This window comes from Barbus barbus (genome assembly GCF_936440315.1).
Source record: "Barbus barbus genome assembly, chromosome: 45".
Classification (NCBI taxonomy): Eukaryota; Metazoa; Chordata; class Actinopteri; order Cypriniformes; family Cyprinidae; genus Barbus; species Barbus barbus.
This window is the reverse complement of record NC_136723.1, coordinates 17,655,940-17,680,845: the sequence shown is the minus strand read 5'-3', so window position 1 is coordinate 17,680,845 and position 24,906 is coordinate 17,655,940. Positions and strand designations below refer to the sequence as shown.

General features: G+C 36.5%; 3 protein-coding genes across 3 annotated transcripts; 1 reads left to right on the top strand and 2 right to left on the bottom strand.

The window, feature by feature from the left end:
• Nucleotides 1-164: 164 nt before the first annotated feature.
• On the top strand, nt 165-7,281 carry LOC306864486 (mothers against decapentaplegic homolog 9). The gene is made up of 7 exons (XM_079408523.1): nt 165-297; nt 1,757-2,307; nt 2,406-2,663; nt 2,756-2,866; nt 3,074-3,295; nt 4,734-4,990; nt 6,568-7,281. Exons 2-7 carry the CDS (start codon nt 1,893-1,895, stop codon nt 6,709-6,711), a joined length of 1,407 nt encoding a protein of 468 aa, XP_079264649.1. The 5' UTR covers nt 165-297; nt 1,757-1,892; the 3' UTR covers nt 6,712-7,281.
• LOC306864487 (regulatory factor X-associated protein-like) lies at nt 7,129-12,154 on the bottom strand. The gene is made up of 3 exons (XM_079408524.1): nt 11,540-12,154; nt 11,314-11,424; nt 7,129-7,848 (listed from the first exon to the last, which is right to left on the bottom strand). The coding sequence occupies exons 1-3, from the start codon at nt 11,894-11,896 to the stop codon at nt 7,771-7,773; spliced, it is 546 nt and encodes a 181-aa protein (XP_079264650.1). The 5' UTR covers nt 11,897-12,154; the 3' UTR covers nt 7,129-7,770.
• A 1,939-nt stretch (nt 12,155-14,093) lies between these two features.
• Nucleotides 14,094-14,423, bottom strand: LOC306863728 (serine-rich and transmembrane domain-containing protein 1-like; the record flags this gene model as incomplete). The annotated part of the gene is made up of 1 exon (XM_079407246.1): nt 14,094-14,423. One exon carries the CDS (start codon nt 14,421-14,423, stop codon nt 14,094-14,096), a length of 330 nt encoding a protein of 109 aa, XP_079263372.1.
• Nucleotides 14,424-24,906: the final 10,483 nt, after the last annotated feature.

Here is a 24,906-nt window from a genome sequence, read left to right as displayed (position 1 = left end):
ACTGTCCGCACTTGTCATCTGACCCTGAAAACAAATTAAAAGTGAAACGCCGCTGCCCACAATGACCTGTTTTCTCTCGAGCCTCGGGCTGCTCTTTTTGAATGGGATGGTCCCTGTGTGTGTCTGACGTCCTGGGAGAGTTCCAGGAGCTGCGGATGAATTCCGCACGAAGGCGCTGAGGCTCCAGTCAGACTGACGCCGCGGCGCTCGCTCCATCCAAACACACGCGCTGTACACCTCCAATCGGCGCGAGATTTGCCCGACTACGCGGATTGTTATTCGACTCGTCACATTAAGGTAAGAAATAAAACACGGATTATTACAGATACACGTCTGATATTACTTAGTTTATTTCAGTATTTAAAAATTTAAGGTTTTATGAATTATAAGAATAAGTCATGACAAGTGTCATGTTTTTTTAAATTTCATTAACTTTTATTGTTTCTGCCTCACGTTAAAACTTTACGTTGCTTCTTGCATGTAAACCCATATAACACGGTTGTTATGCCACTTGCTGTTTACAGATGCTGAGACGTCTCGTGACGGTTGTTACACCTGGAATAGTTTTATATAAAAAAGTGCTAAATGTAACATTACAGCATTTCTTAAAGCAAAAAAAAAAAAGGGAAGTTGATGGAAAGGATGTGTATGCGTGTTTGCAGGGAGTTAGGTGATTAAGCCTATCTCAGCACTCAGACTGCCAGACGCCAGTTTCATAAGGACACACTGCCTTTGAGAGCAGAGCAGATGAATTCACCCTCAATAGATCTGCCTGCCTGTGCCTATTTGAAACCAAAGCATGATTTCATGCACCGCTCTTAGCCCTGTATGGTCTCATTTTTCTCCTATGGTTATTTGATTTAGTTAGGGGTGTGTTAACACCTCTAGAATCACATGCAATAATATTTTCAGAAGCTATTATTTGCCTAGTCTGGCCAAAGATGGAAGCAAGCATCTCTGATTTCAAATGCTCAAACGGTATTGATTTGTAGCAGATCGTTTTCCGCATCAGAGAGCTTTGGCAGGAAAGGGAGGACGAATAGGTGAGGTCCAGTGAGAAACAACAGTAGGACCTGTTGACAGCAACAATAACTCAGCAATAATTCAGAAATCCCAGCATGCACAGATGCCTGATGTTGGGTTCCAGTATAAGATCTTGAGATCTGCATATAGGAAAATGTTTTTACTCCAATAAATTATACCCTAACAGAATGATTCTGACAAAAGAATATGTCCATGTCACATTTGACCCCAAAATCATAAGAAAGAAGCAAAAATTACATTTTTCTTAATAATTTCGATTTTGGCATGGTTTGGCATTATTTTTCATGACAATTAAGCACATTTTTGTTGCTAATTCACAATACCATAATGCAAAAAGTATACATTTTTGTTTTAGTAAATGCATAAATAATTATAAGTATCTTATAAGTAAAAAAAATTATTTGACCACAATGTAAATAGTTAAATAATTATTTATGTATGTATTTTTGAACTGATTTAAAGAATTTATATTTGTAATTATATATATATATATATATATATATATATATATATATATATAATCAATATATTTCATTAAATAATTGTAAACACTTAAATAATGCAATTAAAAAAAAATATTTCAAATCAATATCAACAGTTATATATTTATTTATCTATTCATTTTAATTTTAGTAAAATTATTCAATTAATTTGATTCAGTTATCATTTTATTAATGCACATCTGACATGCTTCTTTGTTTTTTTTCACCAGATAAAACGGCTGGCTGCTCAACGAGGGGGTTTATTCTATACCCGCCTGTATCTTGGCTGTAAAGAAATAAACTGAGGCTCCAGGGTTGGAATGATTTAAAACAGATTTGCCCCAAGCTTTGAGAAAAATCTATAACATGATGCACTCCACTACATCCATCACATCCCTCTTTTCCTTCACCAGTCCAGCTGTGAAAAGGCTGCTGGGTTGGAAACAAGGAGACGAGGAGGAAAAGTGGGCGGAAAAGGCTGTGGATTCCCTCGTAAAGAAGCTCAAGAAGAAAAAAGGGGCCATGGAAGAGCTGGAAAAGGCTCTAAGCTGTCCTGGCCAGCCCAGTAAATGCGTTACCATTCCTCGGTCCCTGGACGGAAGGCTCCAGGTTTCCCATCGTAAAGGTCTGCCGCATGTTATCTACTGCAGAGTGTGGCGCTGGCCGGATCTTCAGTCCCACCACGAGCTCAAAGCGCTGGACTGCTGCGAGTTTCCTTTCGGCTCTAAGCAAAAGGAGATCTGCATCAATCCATATCATTACCGCCGTGTGGAGACGCCAGGTAGAAATCAATACACAAACCACTTATCTTGTTTTTTTCCCATATCGATTATCACTTTATGCATCTGTAAGTAACTTTTCTTGCTTTTTGTCAAACAGTTCTGCCCCCAGTTCTTGTGCCACGTCACAGTGAGTTCAATCCCCAGCACAGCTTATTGGCGAAGTTCCGAAATGCTTCCCTACACAACGAGCCTCTCATGCCCCAAAATGCCACTTACCCAGACTCCTTCCCTGCGATGCCCTGTAGCTCATTCTCCTCGTCCCCCTCCAGCTCTTTAAACCAGTCCCCGACTGCGCACAGCTACCCCAACTCCCCCTGCAGTGGGACCGACCCTGGGAGCCCCTACCAAATTACAGGTACAACAAAGGGACACTCGTTAGCAATGATTTCTCAAGCATTTTATTTGATGACAATCGTCTCGGTCATTCAAAAATGTGTTCTTCCACAGCAGAGACACCTCCACCACCCTACAGTATGATGGAGACCACTCCATCTGAGGATGTGAAACCAGAGGAGTCCTCCAACGCCAATAAACTCATTCTGTCAGCCCCACATATAGGTGAGACACTAGACTAAATATACTTACTGTGCATTGTGTACATTGAAATGTGAAACAGTTGTGAACACACTTACCCGTTTACAGTGCTGTTATTAACTGAAACTGTTAAAAATAGTTTTTGTTAATTGAAATAAAGCTGAAATAAAATATATATATATAAATATGAATGAATCTGAGTACTATGAGGTATTATACATTTTTTTCCAGACTTGAGGCCGGTGTGCTACGAGGAACCAGAATACTGGTGTTCAGTGGCGTATTATGAACTAAACAACAGGGTGGGCGAGACGTTCCATGCCTCTTCCAGAAGCATCCTCGTGGACGGCTTCACAGACCCCTCCAACAACAAGAACCGCTTCTGCCTCGGGTTACTATCCAACGTCAACCGAAACTCCACCATTGAACACACTCGCAGACACATAGGCAAAGGTTTGTTGAACGTTTTACTTTTCTGTTTTTTCTATTTTTGTCTTTGATGAGGTTTTGGGGATCAGAAATAGACAGAAAACACAGTTGTTCTGAGAACATCAAGCTGCTGAGAATCTTCTAGCAGTTGATTCAATTCCAAGAGAAGGTAATAAAAATATCTGAAATCACCACTTGCTAGACACTGTTTTATGGCGCCAGATAGTGCTGGCCAGACAACACTGCACTTCAGAAAGCCAGCGAGACAGATAGAGTCCACATTATCCAAATGTTGGCTTTTCTCTGGGTGCTAGATGAGCGTCACTGTGCCAGTGTTGGATAGACATTACGTGTTGCCATAGGTTACAGCAGTGACAGGGAGGAGTATGCACACATACACATGCTGGGCACAGATGGACAGAGGCCAAGTTTGAGTTCCATCTACTTGTGTGAGAGATCCTGGTGGGAAGAGCGCCAAGGACAACGACATATTCCAGATTAGGATGCTTCAGGAGAACGGAGATTATTAAGGTTTCCGCTTGGCACGTGATAAAACGTGATGAATGCTGGGTTTGGGAATAGTGATTTGTGGGATTTACCAAGTTCAAAGGTGGATATACTGTTTTATGTGTCAACTTTGTGCAGTGTTATTTTAGCATTATTTATATACTGTTATACTTCTTTATTAATATTTAAAATGATTTTTTATTTTTATATTTTCAGTTTGTTGTAATTTTACTTAATTTTTTAATCATTTAATTTGCTTTTATTTTTTGAGCTTTTTTTATATTACTATTTAAGTTTAATGTATTCATATTTTTTTATAAGTTTAATTTATTTTGACTTCCGTCTGAGATTTTAATTTAATTCCACTTAGTAAATTTAGTGCTTCAGCTTAATTGTATTTCAGTTAGTTGCCAAGACAATATTTCAATTTTCTTTTTTTTACTTTATTCAAATTAGCAAAAATGTTTTTAATAGTTTTCATTATAGTTAACAATAATAACCCTGCTAAATGTGTCTTAAATGCGAATGGTATCTGGCTATATTTAATTCATAATTCCACTTTGGCGATTGCAAACCTAAATCTGACTTTGTTTTCAAGAAAATGGCATTATTATGGAAATTAAATGTATAAGAATAAACAAAATGCACTGTTGTATAATTTATAAACTCATAAAAGTTACTGGTTACATACTAGAATTGAATGAGACTGAACACAAGTTTACTACAATAATGATTTTTATAAAAAAAAACTAAAATAACTTATTGAATATTGGTTAAGGGGTGCCAGTGGATCCAGAAAGCTCTTTTAGAAAAAGAACATTTGGAGCAATTTGATCAGTTTTTGGAATAACATTAATAAGTGAGTTAAAAGTACATTTTGATTTCATTTTCATGACTTTAAATGATAAATGTGCAATTATTAACTCCATTTTAAAGTCTTCCTCTTTTGTTTTAGGTGTGCACTTGTATTACGTCGGAGGGGAGGTGTACGCAGAGTGTCTGAGTGACAGCAGTATTTTCGTACAGAGTCGGAACTGTAACTACCAGCACGGTTTCCATCCCACCACCGTCTGCAAGATCCCGAGTGGATGCAGCCTGAAGATCTTCAACAACCAGCTGTTTGCCCAGCTGCTGTCCCAGTCTGTCAATCACGGCTTCGAGGTGGTGTATGAACTTACCAAGATGTGCACCATCAGGATGAGCTTTGTCAAGGTAAAGAGGTTTATATAAAATATGTGGTGCATCATGAGCGACTAAGAAAGGTCATGTTAACACCCTAGCAGCCTCCTAGAACAGCATAGCAACACCCTGCCTACAGCAGCAGAAGAACCAACTCATTAGAGTCACTAGTCAAATCTGCACTGGGAATAAAATTACACTGGTTGTAAGGTATGCTTCTGATTCACTTGAAAGAACCGAATCATTTGAGTCTTTCCTTTGGAGAGTCAGTCTACACTGGTTGTCCTAGATGCATTTGATTCACTTAGAAGAACCGGCTCATAAGAGTCATTTGTGCGGAAATCAAACTATACTGGTTGCGCTGTATGCTTTTGATTCACTAAAAAGGACAGATTCATTAGAGTCAGTAACTAAGGAATCAGCCTTCATTGGTTGCACTGTCTGCGTTTGATTCACTTAGAAAAACCGGCTCATAAGAATTAACCTTAATTACTTTGGTTGCACAGTATGCTTTTGATTCACTAAAAAGAACCGACTCTATGGAGCATTTTCTTTGGGAAACAGTCTTTTGCTTTTGATTTACTAATGAGATCTGGTTCCTAAGAGTCATTCATTTGGGAATTGGACAACTGGTCGTACTACGCTTTTGATTCACTAAAAAGATCCGGTTAATAAGAGTCATTCATTCAGACATCGTATTACATTGGTTGCACTTTTTTCACGCTTGTAGATTCAGTAGCAATGTCACTGATTAAAAAGTGAATGAAACTCTTTCACAGTGTTTTAATAAGTATTTTTGTTAGGTAACGTGTGAATATTCAGAACAAATGTGCAAGAATCATTTGGTACCAGTATTTTCTTTATTGTACACTGAGTCCGAAATTTTCGCATTCGTTTTTCCCCTTTTTCGTATTCCTCTTCCTTTCCTATCAAAATGCATGCTACGGATGTGAAAACGCAGAAAATCATACCTGATCCGAATTTTTTTTGACTGACGAAAGTTTCGGAGGCAGTGTGTAAACGTGATTGACACAACGTGAAAATTTTTTTATTTAAATATAAATATAATAATATACAGTATTGTATGTAAGACTCTGTTGCCAAGCTAATTAATCAATAATACGGGTGAAAGGTGCTGTTTAGCACCATCGCAAATTCTGAAAGGCCATCAATGTCATTCACAAGCTAACAGCTCTGGAGGTGCTTAGCACTTCCAATTAGAAAATCTTCTCCGTGTTGCTAAGCAAACTTAATATGTAGTTATTCAAATCTCTGGCTTGCTGTTTTATGGATGTTGCTCTGCCAAAACACACTGCAGATCCCATAACTCTAGAGTTCTTTGGTTACTGACTTATGACACATACAATTTTCCCTGCTTGATTTATATGCATCCAGACAAAAAAAATAAAAAATTATTGTGATAATTTCTGAGCTAAAATAGAATTAAATGCAAGGTTTGGGGAAACAAGTTTGCAATTTCTTTAGGTGCTGCTGATAAATTGGAAATGAAATATTTTAAATATTTGTATCGTTGTTGATTTGATCTGCTTGCTGCTTTAGATGTTGTATAAACACACCCAAGTACTGAGAATGAAATGTCCTCTTCCCAGGGCTGGGGAGCCGAGTACCACCGTCAGGATGTCACCAGCACACCATGCTGGATAGAAATCCACCTGCATGGACCGTTGCAGTGGCTAGACAAAGTTCTGACCCAGATGGGCTCCCCGCACAATCCTATTTCCTCTGTGTCATAATGCATTACAGAACAAGGGGAATATAGTTCTCCAATAGACTTTTATAGTTCCCTAAGACACATAATGCTCTTTGTCTTGTGAAAATATCTGTCTTTTCAGTGAATGTTTATGGTACTGCTATAGGATCTGCCAGGAAATATGTACAATATCATGCTAAGTAAGCAGTGATTAGATAATTATTGCAATGGTTTAAATAAAGAAAAAAAACACTACTTCACAGGAAGTAGTAGCTGAGATCAGTTCAGACAGAAACTGTACAATAGGAAGCCAAAGAAATGTGTTAAGCAGGTGCTTGTTCTGGAAATATTATATTTGTGTCGTATTTTGGCTAATATGTGTCTTCTATAACATTTCATGTTGTTTTGAATTTGCGTTAGCTTTCTTGTTCTTGTAATACAAAAAAACTCCCTTCTATTTGTGCCTGTTTATTTTCTGACCTGAAAAATACATAAATATTAATGCTTTTAAAGCTGAAAACTGCACAAGATCAATAAAACTTCATTGGAATGCCCTCAGCAACTTACTGAGTTTCCACCATGTTTAAAGTAATAATAAAGCTGATGAACAATTCTGTTTGTACGATGTTACTTTCAGCTACATGGTAAAGATGTGGCAAAAAAAGGTGAAACTAAATTGTAGCTTTCACTGGTGACATTATTACAGATTAGATTAAGATCACTAAAAACATTTTTTGAGAACAGCTGCCATTTCATATCAATAATTTCAAAATCGTAAAACACACGTGACCGAACAGGGTGGTTATTCAACTGGATTGTTGATATATAGTAGATTTAGCTGCTATTTCATTTCATGATCTCAAAGAGCTTGATGACGACAGCAGTACTTCAAATCGATCAGTTCCTTATTAAATATCCCAGTTTTCAGAATGCAGTGTTGATAGTCTCCACACCATCAAGGATGGCTGAAGGTCACAGATGCTCATGGTTCTCAAATGAGTATAGAATACTGCTGTTGGAAAAATGTCATTGAATACGTGTCTGCATTAAATCGTCGACAGGATGAGTAAAACATCTTCAGTCTTCAGTAGTTGTGCGGTGTTTAAGCTCGATTCTGTGTGGTCAGTAAACGCTGCTGCTGCTGCAGGAAACTGATGACTTCTGGACTCCTCAGCAGAGACTGAAACCCAAAAACAACAACATGAGCTGATGGTAAGTCACTTTGCTATGAATTAATATTTAAAATCTGAAAAACTAATAAACTTTCAAAAAGAAAATTAGGTTATAGGTTTTATTTATATAGATTTTATTTTGCATTGCATATACAGCTGGGCAAAAATGTATTTAGTCAGTCACCAATTGTGCAAGTTCTCCCACTTAAAAAGATGAGAGAGGTCTGTAATTTTCATCATAGGTACACTTCAACTATGAGAGACAGAATGGAGGGAAAGATTCCAGGAAATCACATTGTCTGATTTTTAAAGAATTTTTGCAAATTATGGTGCAAAATAAGTATTTGGTCAATAACAAAAGTTCATCTCAATAGTTTGTTATATACCCTTTGTTGGCAATGACAGAGGTCAAACGTTTTCTGTAAGTCTTCACAAGGTTTTCACACACTGTTGCTGGTATTTTGGCCCATTCCTCCATGCAGATCTCCTCTAGAGCAGTGATGTTTTGGGGCTGTCGCTGGGCAACACGGACTTTCAACTCCCTCCAAAGATTTTCTATGGGGTTGAGATCTGGAGACTGGCTAGGCCACTCCAGGACCTTGAAATGCTTCTTACGAAGCCACTCCTTCGTTGCCCGGGCGGTGTGTTTGGGATCATTGTCATGCTGAAAGACCCAGCCACATTTCATCTTCAATGCCCTTGCTGATGGAAGGAGGTTTTCACTCAAAATCTCACGATACATGGCCCCATTCATTCTTTCCTTTACACGGATCAGTCGTCCTGGTCCCTTTGCAGAAAAACAGCCCCAAAGCATGATGTTTCCACCCCCATGCTTCACAGTAGGTATGGTGTTCTTTGGATGCAACTCAGCATTCTTTCTCCTCCAAACACGACGAGTTGAGTTTTTACCAAAAAGTTCTATTTTGGTTTCATCTGACCATATGACATTCTCCCAATCCTCTTCTGGATCATCCAAATGCTCTCTAGCAAACTTCAGACGGGCCCGGACATGTACTGGCTTAAGCAGGGGGACACGGATTTGAGTCCCTGGCGGTGTAGTGTGTTACTGATGGTAGCCTTTGTTACTCTGGTCCCAGCTCTCTGCAGGTCATTCACTAGGTCCCCCCGTGTGGTTCTTTTTGCTCACCGTTCTTGTGATCATTTTGACCCCACGGGGTGAGATCTTGCGTGGAGCCCCAGATCGAGGGAGATTATCAGTGGTCTTGTATGTCTTCCATTTTCTAATAATTGCTCCCACAGTTGATTTCTTCACACCAAGCTGCTTGCCTATTGCAGATTCAGTCTTCCCAGCCTGGTGCAGGTCTACAATTTTGTTTCTGGTGTCCTTCGACAGCTCTTTGGTCTTGGCCATAGTGGAGTTTGGAGTGTGACTGTTTGAGGTTGTGGACAGGTGTCTTTTATACTGATAACGAGTTCAAACAGGTGCCATTAATACAGGTAACGAGTGGAGGACAGACAAGCCTCTTAAAGAAGAAGTTACAGGTCTGTGAGAGCCAGAAATCTTGCTTGTTTGTAGGTGACCAAATACTTATTTTACAGAGGAATTTACCAATAAATTCTTTAAAAATCCTACAATGTGATTTCCTGGATTCTTTCCCCCCGTTCTGTCTCTCATAGTTGAAGTGTACCTATGATCAAAATTACAGGCCTCTCTCATCTTTTGAGAACTTGCACAATTGGTGGCTGACTAAATACTTTTTTGCCCAACTGTAACATAACTTCAACATTTTTGTGATTTTTTTTTTGTCCCTAATGCCTTCTACAATATATGTATGACAGATTGATTAATAAAAAAGAAACTTAATTCAAATTCCATCTTCACATGACTACATGAATTACAATAACATTAACAAAGATTAATCAGAATCAGAATGAGCTTTATTGGCCAGGTATGTTTACACATACGAGGAATTTGTTGTAGTGACAGAAGCTCCACAGTGCAACAGAGAGACAGCAACAGGACAGGACACAGGTAATAAAGAATAATATACAAATAGGCAATGTACAAAAACAGCAAAAACACAATATATAATATAGACAATTATGTATGTACAGGTCTGATATGTGCAAATTTGAAATGAGTAGTGTGGTGAATAAATAATGTATAATAGTTGTGTGTTCCACGTTTATTATTGAGTGTTCATGAGATGGATTGCCTGAGGGAAGAAACTGTTTCTGTGTCTGGTTGTTCTGGTGCTCAGAGCTCTGTAGCGTCGACCAGACAGTAACAGTTCAAACAGGGAGTGTGCTGGGTGTGAGCGGTCCAGAGTGATTTTACCAGCCCTTTCACTCACTCTGGATAAGTACAGATCTTGGAGAGTGGGGAGGGTTGTACCAATGATTCACTCAGCAGTCCGGACTACCCTCCGTAGTCTTCTGAGGTCAGATTTGGTAGCTGAGCTGAACCAGACAGATATTGAAGTGCAGAGGATGGATTCAATGATGGCAGAGTAGAACTGTTTCAGCAGCTCCTGTGGCAGGTTGAACTTCCTCAGCTGGAGAAGGAAGTACAACCTCTGCTGGGCCTTTTTGACAATAGAGTGAATGTGACTGTCCCACTTCAGGTCCTGAGAGATGGTGGTGCCCAGGAATCTGAATGACTCCACTGCAGCCACAGTGCTGTTCATGATGGTGAGTGGGGGGAGAGCAGGGGGGTTTCTCCTGAAGTCCACAAAAATCTCCACAGTTTTAAGCGTGTTAAGCTCCAGGTTGTTAAGACTGCACCATACAGCCAACTCCTTTACCTCCTGTCTGTAAGCAGACTTGTCACCGTAAGATGAACCAAACAGTGATCAGAGAGTCCTAAAGCTGCTCGTGGAACAGAGTGATATGCGTCCTTTATTGTTGTGTAACAGTGATCCAATATATTACTCTCTCTGGTGGGACATGTGATGTGCTGTCTGAATTTTGGCAGTTCACAGGAGAGATTTGCTTTATTAAAGTCACCGAGAATGATTAAAACAGAGTCCGGGTGTTGTTGTTCTGTGTCTGTGATCATATCAGCTAGTTTCTGTAAAGCTGAGCTCACGTGCGCTTGCGGTGGAATGTAGATACTCACGAGAATGAATGAACAAATCTCTCGCGGCGAGTAGAACGGCTCGCAGTTAATGCAGTTGATAAATGCTTAATTGATAAACAGTTAATAAATTAAATGTTAACAAATGATACCTTATTGTAAAGTGTTACCAAATAAAACTAAAATTTAAACATTAAATAAAAATTAAACCTTCACAATAAAAAAATAAATAAGAAATGACAAAAACAATTAAAATGAAGTCTAAAAATAATAAAATATAAAAACAATTCAGAAAAGTGATAAAACTATAGTAAACTATAATTATCGTAAGTAAATAACACTCTGCACCCATGGCATTTTGTTAAAAGGGAGTATATAAATAAAACTAGTAACTGCTATATTACAAAACCCCAAAAAAAGTGTTTAATGCTCTTACCAGTCTCTTCTGGTTCAGCACCTGCTCAATGAGGGACGGTCTGGCGGGTCTGTCTCCCATGGTACCCAGCCGTTGCTTAGTAACAGATACAGGCCTCTCCTCCGAAGTCTCCTTCACATCACGAACAAATAAAACAATGACAAATAAGCCGATTAAGTTGTGATTAAAACTAGTTTACTAATTCATTTATTGAAGCTGTTATTTCTCCCAAATGAGCATTTCTTACGTCTAGTTTTCCCGACGACATGGCCTGGTCGCTTTTCTTTTTCTTGTACTTGTCCTTGTACATTTTATTCCGGTGTTTTTTGCACATCCAGGGTTTCCTGGCTTTGGCCACCTGCGTCGTGGTCTCGGTGCAGCCGTCATAGATGCAGGTCTTGGACACGTTCTCGTTCTCTCCGGATGTTTCGTCGTCGTTGAGCTCCTCCGGACTGACCGCGCCGTCCCTCGCGTCGCTCTCTTCGCCCGGGTCTTCCGCGTCGTACGGGAAGCTCTCCAGGTCCTGGTCATTGCTGTCCGCGGCTGCCGAGGTTTGGCCGTCTTTACCGGTGTTTTCTAAACTAAGATGAACGTTGTCGCTCATTTTGTCTTTTTAGAGTAAAACCCAAATTCTCACTTGTCATCCGACCTTTATGACCAGACTTGCCTTTTTTTGTGAACTCGGCACAGAATAAATTAGTGTTAAGCTGATTTTATATGACTGTCATTTAAAAATGCCCAATTTTTAAACATAAGTAACCCAATAAATATATAAAACTGAAAAAATTGAGCCGTGAAGGACTCCTGTCACGACAAAAACAAAACAGCGATAGCCGCTGAAGAAAGAGAGACTCGCCTGTGTGATAAAATGGACCTAGTGCCCTCAAGCGGCACCACGCAGCGGTGCAGATGCTTCAAAACACTGGACTAAAACTACATTTGCACGGCGACTCTGAAATATATGAATTAGATAACTAAAAATCAGATTAAATGACAAATCAGGGCACAAAAACCAGTCAACACCTTCCACTCCGTTTGGCGCAGTGTGCAGAGCATGACATCGTTTCTCTCATGCTGACCTGCTAACAAACACAAAGACCAGAATGCAGCTCCGCTAAAGCCTAGAAATCAGATGATCTGTCATATATAGCTAAATTACTGTTACATCCAACACACGTGCCTAAGGAACAATGCTCCATCTCACCCAGCACATAACTGCTGAGATCACAAAACCTTTCAGCTCAATAAACATTCTAACCATATCACCTCCCTGACTTCTCATTATTTATAAATTATCTGTGATGGATCTCAGATTGCTGTACTGTTTATTGCAGACTCTATTGCTTATATTATATTCTATCATTCATTTGCAAATAGTATCTATCAAATAAGAAGGCTAGATAAGATAATTATCTAAAATATATCAAATAGTTCTATTGTTTTAGCCTATATATGGAAGCCCACAAGGAAAAAATGCTTCGGCAAATCATAATCTGACATAAAATGTCATAATTTTGAGATAAAAATCAAAATTATGACAAACTGAATTGAAATTATGAGATAAAATAACATGGTCAAATTTTTTTTTGTCATCGGGTTTTTAATTTCAACTTTCCCCAAAAACATTATGACTTAGTATGACATAATTTTGACACTTTGTTTTTTTTTTTTTACTTTTGTCATAATTTCATCTTTTTACATCGTGACATAGAATGTAATAATTTCATCTTATTGTCTAATTATTTTACTGTATCTCATAATTTTATGACTTGATTTATGACGTGATTCTTATCTCATACTTGTGACTTTTTGTCTCATAGTTATGATTTACCAAATCATGATTTATATATATATATATATATATATATATATATGTGTGTGTGTGTGTGTGTTTTGTGGCAGAAGTGGGCTTCCATATTTTTTTATTCTGTTCTGTTCTAAAACAACAGTTAAATATAAAAGTATTGGTTTTAAATTATATTACATTATTTTGATTAAAAAAAAAAAAAAGAAAAAATTCCGTTTGTCAAACATTATCGGATCCTGTCTATAGTTAACAGACCTGTGAGCTGTGTGAACCTAAGTGAAACTGGCTTTATTAAAATCACCTTAACACTTTAAGTAAATGCAAAAGTGAGTTTTAAACAATACATCTATTATGATCAGTTTGCTATATTTTATTTTATATTGCAATGGAATCATGCATTCAAATAGTTTTGGGGGCCACTGTATGCTTTTCCTTCTCATTATAGCACCACACATTTTTACTGCATTTTTTACTGATGATTCCTGTTCTCCAACAGTTTTGCTTGGTGAATTAAAGTCATGATTATTATGCTTATTTTTAAGAGCAAATCATATTTTATTCAAGGCTTCCAAGGGATTACATTTTGTATTCTATATGTTTTCAATGTATTAAAGTGTATTCATGTATGAAAATGTAGTCATATTGTCAAATATAATTTTCAGTATGACATAGTCAGCATGATAGTTTTTCTATTTACATTTCATTATGTACATAATGCGATTGACATACACAAGTCATTAATATTTTTCCAAAATCATACAAAGCCTTCATGATAATGCTTCAGTGCTGTCTGTTTCAATGCAGGAGCTGCTGTGGTTTATTTATTTTAAGTAATACACAGTTATTATTTACTCTAAATTATGTTAATGAAAATGACACTGATAACAATGATACATATTTAATTAATTATACCAAAGTACTTGCTAAAATATTTCTAAACTTCTAGAATATCAGTACATTCAGACATGTGTAATCGTTCTGTTTTTCTCTGCTGTCAGGACAGCGATGACACTGTTGATCTCTGTGAGGAGATGCTGCAGATCTCCATGTTAGTGAAGGAGCTCCCGGCCTCACTGCCGCATTCTGGGTATGACGAGCTGGAGGATATGATGTTCTTCAGCCTGTGGAGAGCGATGATCAGCAGGGTAAGCAGGAAGAGCAGCAAGCTGAGGAAGATGGAGACATAGACGTAAACATTCGCAGTCCGCCCGTATGAGGCAGCGGCCGCCCCGGTAGAAGCAGATGTAGGGCTGAACCTCAGGAAACTCTCGCTGTCCACTTCCGTAGCATTTATCTCCTCCACATTCCCATCCATCCCAGACATATCTGCTGGATTTGGGAATCTGTTGCGAAGATAGGATAGATAAATGATTCTTTACAGACACATTTTTTTTTCAATTAGTTTGCTGTTTTGTAAATTAAAGTATTATTATTACTATCCACGTAAACCGCTTGGATTAAATTCATGTGAACATATGATTTTAAAATATTGGATGCAATAAGGATGTTACATTGATCCCACTAATGGTGTACTGTAGTATCCATAATATGTTTAAATTATGAAGTATTGATTAATACTAGCATTTACTAAAACTAGTCATTTCTATTTTATTCTATTACAATTAAATATTATATTAAAATATAAACAATATGCTATAGTTAAACAATATATTATGATGTATAATATAAACATTATTTCAATATATTAGGATCAGAAGCATTTGAACATGAGATCATACAGAAGATATTTAAAAATGTTATTGGACACATTAATGTTATTCCATTTGGCCTACTGGAGCATTAGTTAGTATGCTGATTTAATTTATAGAATATTTAATGACGTATAAATAGTAACAAACCAAATTATTTAGCTAAATCATTTATTAAATGGATTAAATAGAATTAAATATTTAATATTAATGTATTATTTTAATATAATAATACATTAATATTATAATTAAATAATTTATTACATCTTTATAGAATTATACAAATACAAATTATTAATATATAATCATATAATTTATGAAAATATACAAAAAATATATATATTCTGATACATTTTCAAGAATATCAGCTCCTAAACACTTTTTTACAAGACATTTTCCAAAGTGCAACCAGTGCACAATCCGTTGCTTTCCACTTCTTGACCAATGCATCATCTTCATAATAAGAATATTGTATCCATCTAACAGTCCAGTCATATTTTATGTCAATCCCCCAGAGTTCACTGGCAAACAGCTGACTATTTCCTTAACTGACCTCTGTCTTTGATGAATGTTGGATTTGTATGGTTGAGAAAAACACAACAACAACCACCAGAACACTTAAATACTTCAGATTGAATGTGAAGAGGATGATAATCACATTTAATTATGCTTTTTGTATCCAGGCAACCTGCATATCTGTGGGCTCATAAACTGGTGCGGGTTGTTGATAGGCCACCGCCGGTCCATTAGGACTTTGGGGTGGTCACATCGGCTCAGTGGTGCACACAGAAGGTCAGTCTGTTGTTTACACAGCATGCATACTCACACCTCATGAATAATAGATTGAGAGGTACCCTCGCAGGAAAATGTCACAGAGTTTCCCATTTTAAGGAGAACAACATGCCAAATCATTTGTTTGACAGGCTGTCGGCATCAAAAATGTGTTTTTTACAAAGCTGCTTTGTTTGTGGCCATTCAAAATCTGAGCTTTTACAAGACCAACTTGCATTCAGCTTTGAACAGAAAAGTTTTTCATATTTACAAGCTCATATGACAGGCAGCGATACATGATTCACATTTAGCTCCCCTGAGATGAGAACAATTTAATGGAGGTCACCTCAGCTGTGCTAGAATCAATTCATAAGAGAGCATGTGTGCTTGTGCTGTAGGTGCATTAGTGTGGAAATGAGCTGCATCTTCACCATCTGGTTACAGGTCAATATCTGTTTTTTTATTATGTGTTCTTTCACATACATTGTTCTTTGTCATTAAATGGGGATCAGAAATGTAGTTTAAATTTGTTATTAAATTATTAAAAATAATGGTAACATTTTACAGTATAAGGTGTCATCGTGCACATAATTAACATTAGCTAATGCAATGAATGCAATGTATTTTTTTCTTATTAATCTATGTTAGTGTTGGGAAGGTTACTTTGGAAATGAAATAGGTTACAGATTACAAGTTACCCTATTTAAAATAGCGTAACCATTTTTGAATCACTTTATTAAAGTAAAGTAACTGATTACATTTTGAATACTTTTCTAAATTTCTGACAAATGTTTTCACCTGTTAATCAGTTTCAGGGTTAACCTTATAGTATTACTCAACACTGATTACAGTCAGACTTTCAAAATCCTTCATCTCTTAATTTAAGATTAGAATAAAAAATATTTTTTTTATAATTAAAGCACAGACACCACAAAATAAAACTTTAGCACCTCATTTTACTTTGAGATTTCGTTTTGAGGTTAAAAACATAACAAGAAATAGTAAATATTAATACAAGAAGTATTCAGATGCAAACCCCTTTGTAACCGTTAACATTTTCATAAGTAAATGTAATTTAATTACACATTAATTACACATTTTTAGTAAAATTTAGTTTTGTAATTAAATTACGTAACGGCATTATATGTAACTAGTTACTCTCCAACACTGAATAAAAATGCATTGTTCATTGTTAGTTCATGTATTTCACAACAGATGCAACTTTTCATTTAAAAAATGCATTAGTAAATTTTGAACTATTTACATTGAAAAATTCTAAAAGTTTCTGCTTTGGTTAACTAATGCAGTTAAAGGGATAGTTCACCCAAAAATAAAAATTCTGTCATCATTCACTCACGTTCAAGATGTTGTATTTAGATTTTATTTTGAATGTGAGTAGCCAATACACTTTCTGGTCCCCACTGATACCATAGTATTTTTTCCATTACTATAGAAGGCTATGGGGACCAACAACTGTTTAGTTACCCATATTTTTCAAAATGTCTTCTTTTATATTCAACAGAACAAAGAAACTCATACAAGTTAGGAACTACTTGAGGGTGAGTAAATGATGACAGAATTTTCATTTTTGGGTGAACTTTCCCTCTAACTCAATTTTAACAAATGAGACCCAATTGTAAACCAATAGTAAACCAAATAAATTGTACGAGCTGCAATATTGCAGGTCTGTGTAACGTTTCTCAAGATGTTCAGAAAATTTGTTTTCGAGAACCCTGAAAATTGTCCACAGATGTGCGGACAAAACAAGTGAAGTATTTTTAGTCTGCGGTTCACCTCACAACACAAAATTTGCTATTTGTTTGTTCGCCTTCATATTTCGGTCTCCTAAGCTTCATTGTGTGTGACTACAGTCGTCTGAGCCACAGCGGGCCCTGAGAGCCTGTGGTTAGAGTCTCATAAAGGGTCATGATTTATGAGCACTTCCTTTTTTTCTGAGATGCATTCGTCTGCAGAGACAGGCTAGGAAACAGCAACAAACAGGAAATCACACTTATTTTCCTAGACGTTTCCTCAGTCAGTTTGAACATTCCCCCCTCCAGCTTTTCAGTTTATGAGTGAGATTAGAATCCCTGCGGCAATATAAATCATTCGATCCCTCTTGTGGTTTGCCAGCAGTTCCAGGAGAAGTTCAGCGGGTCATTACGGTGTGCGGCTCTAATCTGTGTTTATGGATTTCGTTTAGGGCAGCTTGTGGAAGGAGAATGTGGCTATTAAGAAAATGACTCAAACATAAAGCTCCACAGAGGATGTCAATGAATGAGGGAAGCGGGGGATGACGAAATACAGAGGGTTGGCGAAAAAGAGATTTGAGACTGACTGGAATACCTGATGACTTACTAGAAGCAAATACATCTTTTTTATCACTTACCATACACACAGAAAAATAAGGGTTTAAAATTGTACCTTTTTGGGTACAACAGCTTGTCCCTGGAGCAGTACCCTTAAAAGGGCATATTTGTACCTTTTTTACCCCCAATAGGTACATATCAGTACCTTAAGTGTACGTATTACTACTCTAAGGTACTAATATGTACCTATTAGGGGTAATAAAAGGTACAAATATGTCCTTTTAAGGGTACTGCTCCAGGGACAAGCTGTTGTACCCAAAAAGGTACAATTTTAAACCCTTATTTTTCTGTGTGTATCATAATTTCAATTAAGCACATTAAATGACACATTTAAGTCAATTTGAATATTTAAGAACAGTTAAGTTTTAATATTCAAATTGAAAATAACATCAACTTTGATCTTTTTTTCTGAGTAAATTCTGATAAATACAGTAGAAATACTGACCTTTCTGATGCAAAAAAAGAGTCGTCGGCACTAAATCACACAGCTATCCGTTGCTCATCTCGTGCTCCTGGAGTCAATTCCTCATGGGATTCCTTAAGCTATAGCGCACGCTGAAATAGATGCCACTTGTGTTTGTACTGAGAGCAAAAGAGGAAGCAGCGTATCTGAATGCGTTCGAGCTGAATCTCAACAGTGGGCTGGATATCGACTGTCCAGCTGTTGTACTCTGAAATCCCCCTCCCTCTCCGTTTCATTCCTGTCATCCCTCTCCCTTTTTCATTCCCCCTCTCATCTCATTGCCGTCTTCTCGGTTTCTTTAGCAGCTGATTTATGTTTCAATTAAAGACAAAAAGGATGTCTCGCATAACTCACAAAAGATGATACCATCGTTCTTGCTTTAATTGCTGTAATTGGGATTTGATTATCTTAGTGATATTACTCAGCTCAGCAGCTCAGACTCTATGACAGGCTTCGCCCAGGCAGGGTCTGTCTTGTCTTCTCCCATGTTGCCGTGCTCAGTCATGCATATCTGACAGAACTAATCACCGCTCTCATCAACATCATGAGCCGAAAGGCCTCTTATGTAGCCGTCTTTGTGGCATCACTCTCAGATGTAATGAACTCTCAATGAGACCTATCGCTGGGCTCATATATTGTACAAAAGGGCTGTTTTGCTTTGTAAATGAAGCATGAGGATTTTTGTTCAATTAGTCTGGTAAAATCTTGTTTTACACAAATAAAGGTTTAAAAAGATTCCAAAAAAACATTTGCATGAATAGTTTTTCTTAATGTGAAGAGCATTGAAAAATCAAAAGAACCCTTTTTCCACTATAAAGAATCTTTTGTGGAATAGAAGGGTATCATAGAATATTAAAGGTTCTTCATGGAACACATAAATGCCAATAAAGAACTTTTTAGTTTTAAGAGTGTATGTCAGTCAGATGTCACATTTGAACATATTCTTCAAGTGGCAGAGACTGTTTTGCATTGACTTGAAAAATTGAGAATGAAAAATAAAAAGAAGTACTGGCCGTTTCTGATTTTATCATCAAAACATTTTTTAAAAATAGCTCAATAATGTCTGTTTTTGATAAAAAATCTCTTTGTTATCTCAGTAACTGAAATTTGTGACACGTCTGTCTGCAGAGAGTCTGAAGCGGACTGGCATATGGATGGAGCTTCAGATGCAAGCGGTGAGGCAGAGCTATGCATGTCAATAGGACCGAGCCATCATGCCTCCTGGGAAGGTCTTATCTCTTCTGCTCTGTGTACTGAAGACATGGAACACAGCCTATGGATCGACACAAAGCATGATTGTCGGTTCTATTATTTTGTATCATGAATGGGAATTTTGTTTCGGTATTAATGAAGGCTTGCATTCCTACTCATTGATCATCAGTTATTCATCTTCAACCAGTAGAAAACTCTCTGTCCTCTGTTCACCAAAACATGAAATTCTGTCATCATGTACTGGCCCTTGTGTCATTCCAAATATATCATTCAACTGTTTTTGTCCATGCAGGTCAATAGGGTCCAAAACAACATTGATCCCCAATGACCTTCATGGTACACCATAAAAAAACTGAAATTTACTGTAAAAATATGCTAGGAACATTTTTGGTTTTACATTTTAAACTTAAATTTAAAGTAAAAAAACAAACAAAAAACTAATGTGTAAAGGGTAATATAGGGTGAAGTCAGCTAAAATGGGCCACATTTTGGTAAATGACTTACAATACCATCAAATAAGCTATGCATGAAATCTAATGATATTCTTATAAATTAGTATGGGTCTCTTAAATATATTTATATTTTTTAAATGTGAAAAAGTATAAAAGTTTTAAAATTATGAGAGTTTGAGTATCAGCAGGTACCTTCTTGAGCCACGGCACAACATTCAGGTAAAATGGGCCAATATAAAAAGAGAACAACACAAGTAATTTCAGCTTTAATCATTTTATTTTTAACAGTAAATTGACACTATTGTAAATTTACATAAAGGGATTTCATTAAATAGAAAGTTGAATGAATATTTCATTAAACAATGCAATTAAAAATGAACTGATCATGCTGTATAGGTGTGCGTTTGATTAGTCCTCACCTGTTCCTCGTTGATTTCCCCATGTTTATAAGCCCTGTGTTTCCCTCTGTGTCCGGTCTGATCGTCGTCTATGTTCGGCTCTCCCCAAGCTCCTCGTCTTTATGTGGGTTTCAATAAAGGATTACCTTTGGAATCTCCGTGTCTCCTCGCTCCTTGTGCCCCGAGAGGGATCTGACACTTACTTATAATTGCGTTAGTACTCTTATTAGTGATTAAATGTTCTATGTCAGGCTCAATTACCGTACAATTTCTCCGACAAGCGTCATGTAACACTCTGCCCTGCCCGCCTTAAACTCAGACCAATAAAAATGATTGTTACAGCAACAATGTGTATAGCAACAATGCAAGATCAGTTATTGTGATTTTCTATAAAAAGTTAAAGAGATATGATGCCACAATCCCATTTTACCTGATAGCCCATTTTAGCTGACTTCACCCTAGCATAAAGCCCTGAAAAAACTAAGAACTTACATTTACCAATTAATAGGTTTTTACTGTAGCATTTTTAGTCTTTTACCGTTACAATTATGATATTTTTTTCAGTGTATGGACAGAATTGAAGGGTGCTTTTCTTGTAAAAATTCAATTTACAAAACATGAAATATGTAATGTAGAATTAATTACTTGACTCAGCATTTATGGACAAAGATATGGATACAAAAAAATGAAAAAAGTAATAATGATATATACAATTACAATAATTTTTACAATGTATGGACAAAAATATTTTTACATTTTTTAAAACCTTTACTTTTGTATTCTACAGAAGAATGAAATTAACATGACGTGAGGGTGAGTAAATAATGACCAAATGTTTTTGGCTGAACTACCTCTTTAATATTCATCTGAGTATTCGCTCTCTTCATAAAATGTGCAAGGACAGGAGTTAGAGGACAATTTCTGCCTCTAGACATATATTGGTGGCGTTCCACTGTCAGCTCAGATGCCCACTGGGGACCATTGGTACCCTTCCTGAGTCCTGCTGTGTCTGATCCTGTCCTTTGGGTCTTTATAATTGCACCAGCTAATACCGGCGCTAAGGCACATGAGTGAATGCTGTTGGATTTTGATAAGAACAGTGCCTTGGCTGATTTTTCCTCTAATCCATAAAACTGTAAAAATCTGAGGTTTCTTATTCCCCTGATGCAAGCGATTCAGCCCAGCTTTGGTGCATCTATTCCCTTTGCACTCAAGTAGGTTGAATGTTAACACACAGCATTCAGAGGCAAGGCCGTCTGAAGCATTTTTCATTAGACTGTGAGCTAACTTGAGGGGGAATGGGTCGCATTGATAATGAATCATCCGCTCATCCCTACTCTGCTCTACTGATTTTGACAAGAATGTCATGTTTGAAGAAGCTTTGTGTCAGACTACAGCAATGTGTCAATCAGGATTATCCTGTGGAATTCTCTAGGCACTATGGGAAGGTTTACACAGTGGAGCATGTCTGAGGAAGAGTCGGAGAGCACACTCTTCTCTCTTTCTATTTCCCGTTTTCCATTTTATTTCCCAGCAGCTCTTTGTATAGCAATCCAAGTCTCAGAGGTCTCTGTATTTCTCTGACAGCTCAGACCGAATCACCTTCTAGTGGCCTAGCAGCTGGCAGCCTATCAGGCACTCACGTGTTCAGGAAATGTACATTAATAGACAGCAATATGGATTTTAGAAAAAAACAACAACAACAACACAAAAAATAGCAATGTTCAATTTAATGTAATTAAAAACTTAATTTAAGTAAATTAAAAGGGTTTTCTTTGATAAATGTACAGAACATTTAATGGATAAATGTGTATTTAAGAATTTGTCTCATGTTTACAACATTTATGGACAAAGAGATGGATATAAAACAAGACTAGCAGTCATTTTATATTTTAATTTTAAAACCTATTTTAAGGGAAGTTTCATGCATGTACATATTCAGGAAACGTGTGGCAAAGATAGAGATTAAAAATAGCAATAAATATAAGTTTTGATTTAATCTAGTTTAAAAACTCAAAAAGTTATTTTTCTTTGAGAAGTTGTAGATTTACAAAACGTTCAATTGATTAATGTATATGTAATCATTTGTCTTAAATTCATAATAATTTATGGACAAAGATATGGACACAAACAAAATTAAAAGCATTAATTATATGATGCCATTTAATTTAAATTTAACTTAACTTTAAAATTTAATAATAAAAAAGTTTTAAATTGCATACAAAAACGTAGATGTTAAAAAATTTACATGTATGGATAAATATATAGATAAAAATAGCGATAATTTTATGTTCCAGTTTAATTTTTATTTATCGTACATTTAATTTAAAACATTAAGTTTAGTGAATTAAAATGGCCTTTTTCTTAGTTTCAAATCAAAAGTTCAAAAGTTTCAAATCTACAAAACATTCAATAGAACAATGTATATGTAATCTTTTGTCTCAGATTTCAACATTTATGAACAGATGGATACAAAACGACTGAAAATAGCAAGAAAGATACGTTCTAATTTAAATAGATTGAGTACATGTACATTTTGAATAAAAATGTAGATAAAAATAACTAAAAATAGAAATGATTAAATTATTTTATTATCAATTAAATAAAAATTTGGGGTCTTCCTTCTAAAAGAAGTAGATCTATAAAATAAATGGATATTTAAGCACTCATTTGTTTCTTTTTCCCGACAACCAAAGCAACCAACGCCATGCTCTGCCACTCAAGCTACAACTATATGCAAAACTCCATCATATCTGCCTGCTGACTTCTGGCACCATACAGGAAAATTTGGCCTTAGCTATAAACTGGCATCGACAGTTCTCAGCATATATGAGAACTGGAAATTTATCGCTATACCTCAGCTGCCGGCAGATTGTCAGATGCAATAGATCACGATAATAGAATGGCAAGGACCCAGTTCAATCTGCTTTACACAGCATTCAGAACGCCTCACCCCAAACTTTAGAAAAAGTACATGCATATACAAATAACTCCCTTCTTAACTATGTTTCAGGGTGATTCCTTACACAAATGCTGATCTTAGGCCAACACATGTCAGAACTCCAAGTAGGCTAACATACATCAGTACCGTGCGTGTTCATACTGCATTCTTTGAATATTCTTGTGTTTATGACATGGGTTTACTTGCAAGGGAGAAGAATCCTTAAGTTTATTTAGCTCTGAGTTTGCTGTAACATGTCCTGATATTTGTTTATACCCACACCTGATTTAGATATAGCAGCCTCAATCTTGCTCTGTTATTGTTGAAATGTCTCTTTCTGCCAGACAAAGAGAAAATAACAGCACCAGGGACGGTCAGGAAGAATTCATCAGTTCCAAGAATAAACTTGATGGCCATGTAGAGACAGGAACAGGTCTTATACTCTGTAAATCTCAAATGATTGTGTAGGCATTCAAGCTGTAACTACTCACTTGAAATGTGGAGTAGGCAGTTTTCCTGATGTTTAAATTTGCAATAAATTCTCCAAACATGTCAGGGTTCTTTTCATGTGATCTTGTAGTGATGTTTGTGCCTGAGATATTGAATTCAGCCCTGCTGTTTTTTATTGTACAGAGATCATTAATTGGATTTATAGAGGCTTTGTAGTATGAGACCTGCAGAGAATCTCATTTCTCAAGAAGCCCCTGGTCAAGGCCCGTGCAGTGAATTACTGAGTCCTATATCACATATTGAGAGCGGTCTTTGCAGGAGTCAGACTTAAATGAGAGCCCACGCTGGTGTAAACTTCCTCAATGTGAGCAACACATCTACAGCCTTTCTTTGAATTTGGGTTGGTGATGATGAGAAATGTCAAGCAGTGGAAGCTGTGTCCTGCAGTGTGATATGCTGCTATACACATGACTATTTTTCTTAATTCTTAAAATGATTATGCAGGCAGTTTGTGTGATCTAATATAAATCACCACATGGAATATTTCTACTTAAAAAGACATTTGTTGCATTGCAGGACCATAAAAGGAACTGCAAAAAACTAAAGGGTGATTACATAGTCAACAAAAAAGTTGCAACATCTAAAATATACATTTTTCTGCAACTTTGGGCACTTTTATGTCCTAGGGGTTGGTTTTTATTAAAATGGATTTCTGCTTTTTGTAATATATAGGGCACATTACAATTTTCCCGCTAAAGCTCATGTTTTCATCATTTATTTTCCTACTTTTGAAGTACCTTTTTTATAGGCTATAGCTTTTTGTTGAACTGTTGTCCCAGAACCATTCTTAAACTATGAAAATCCATCAAAAATTAGAATTATGATCATAAAACTATGATCAAATCAGTGAAGAAAATACAAAAATAAAGTTTTGTGTGTATGTTAAAAAATCAAATGAAGTATGATACATGTGATGTGTGGAGAAAACAAAGACCTAAATATCACAGTTTAACATATTTTTATTTTGCATAATGTGTTTTAA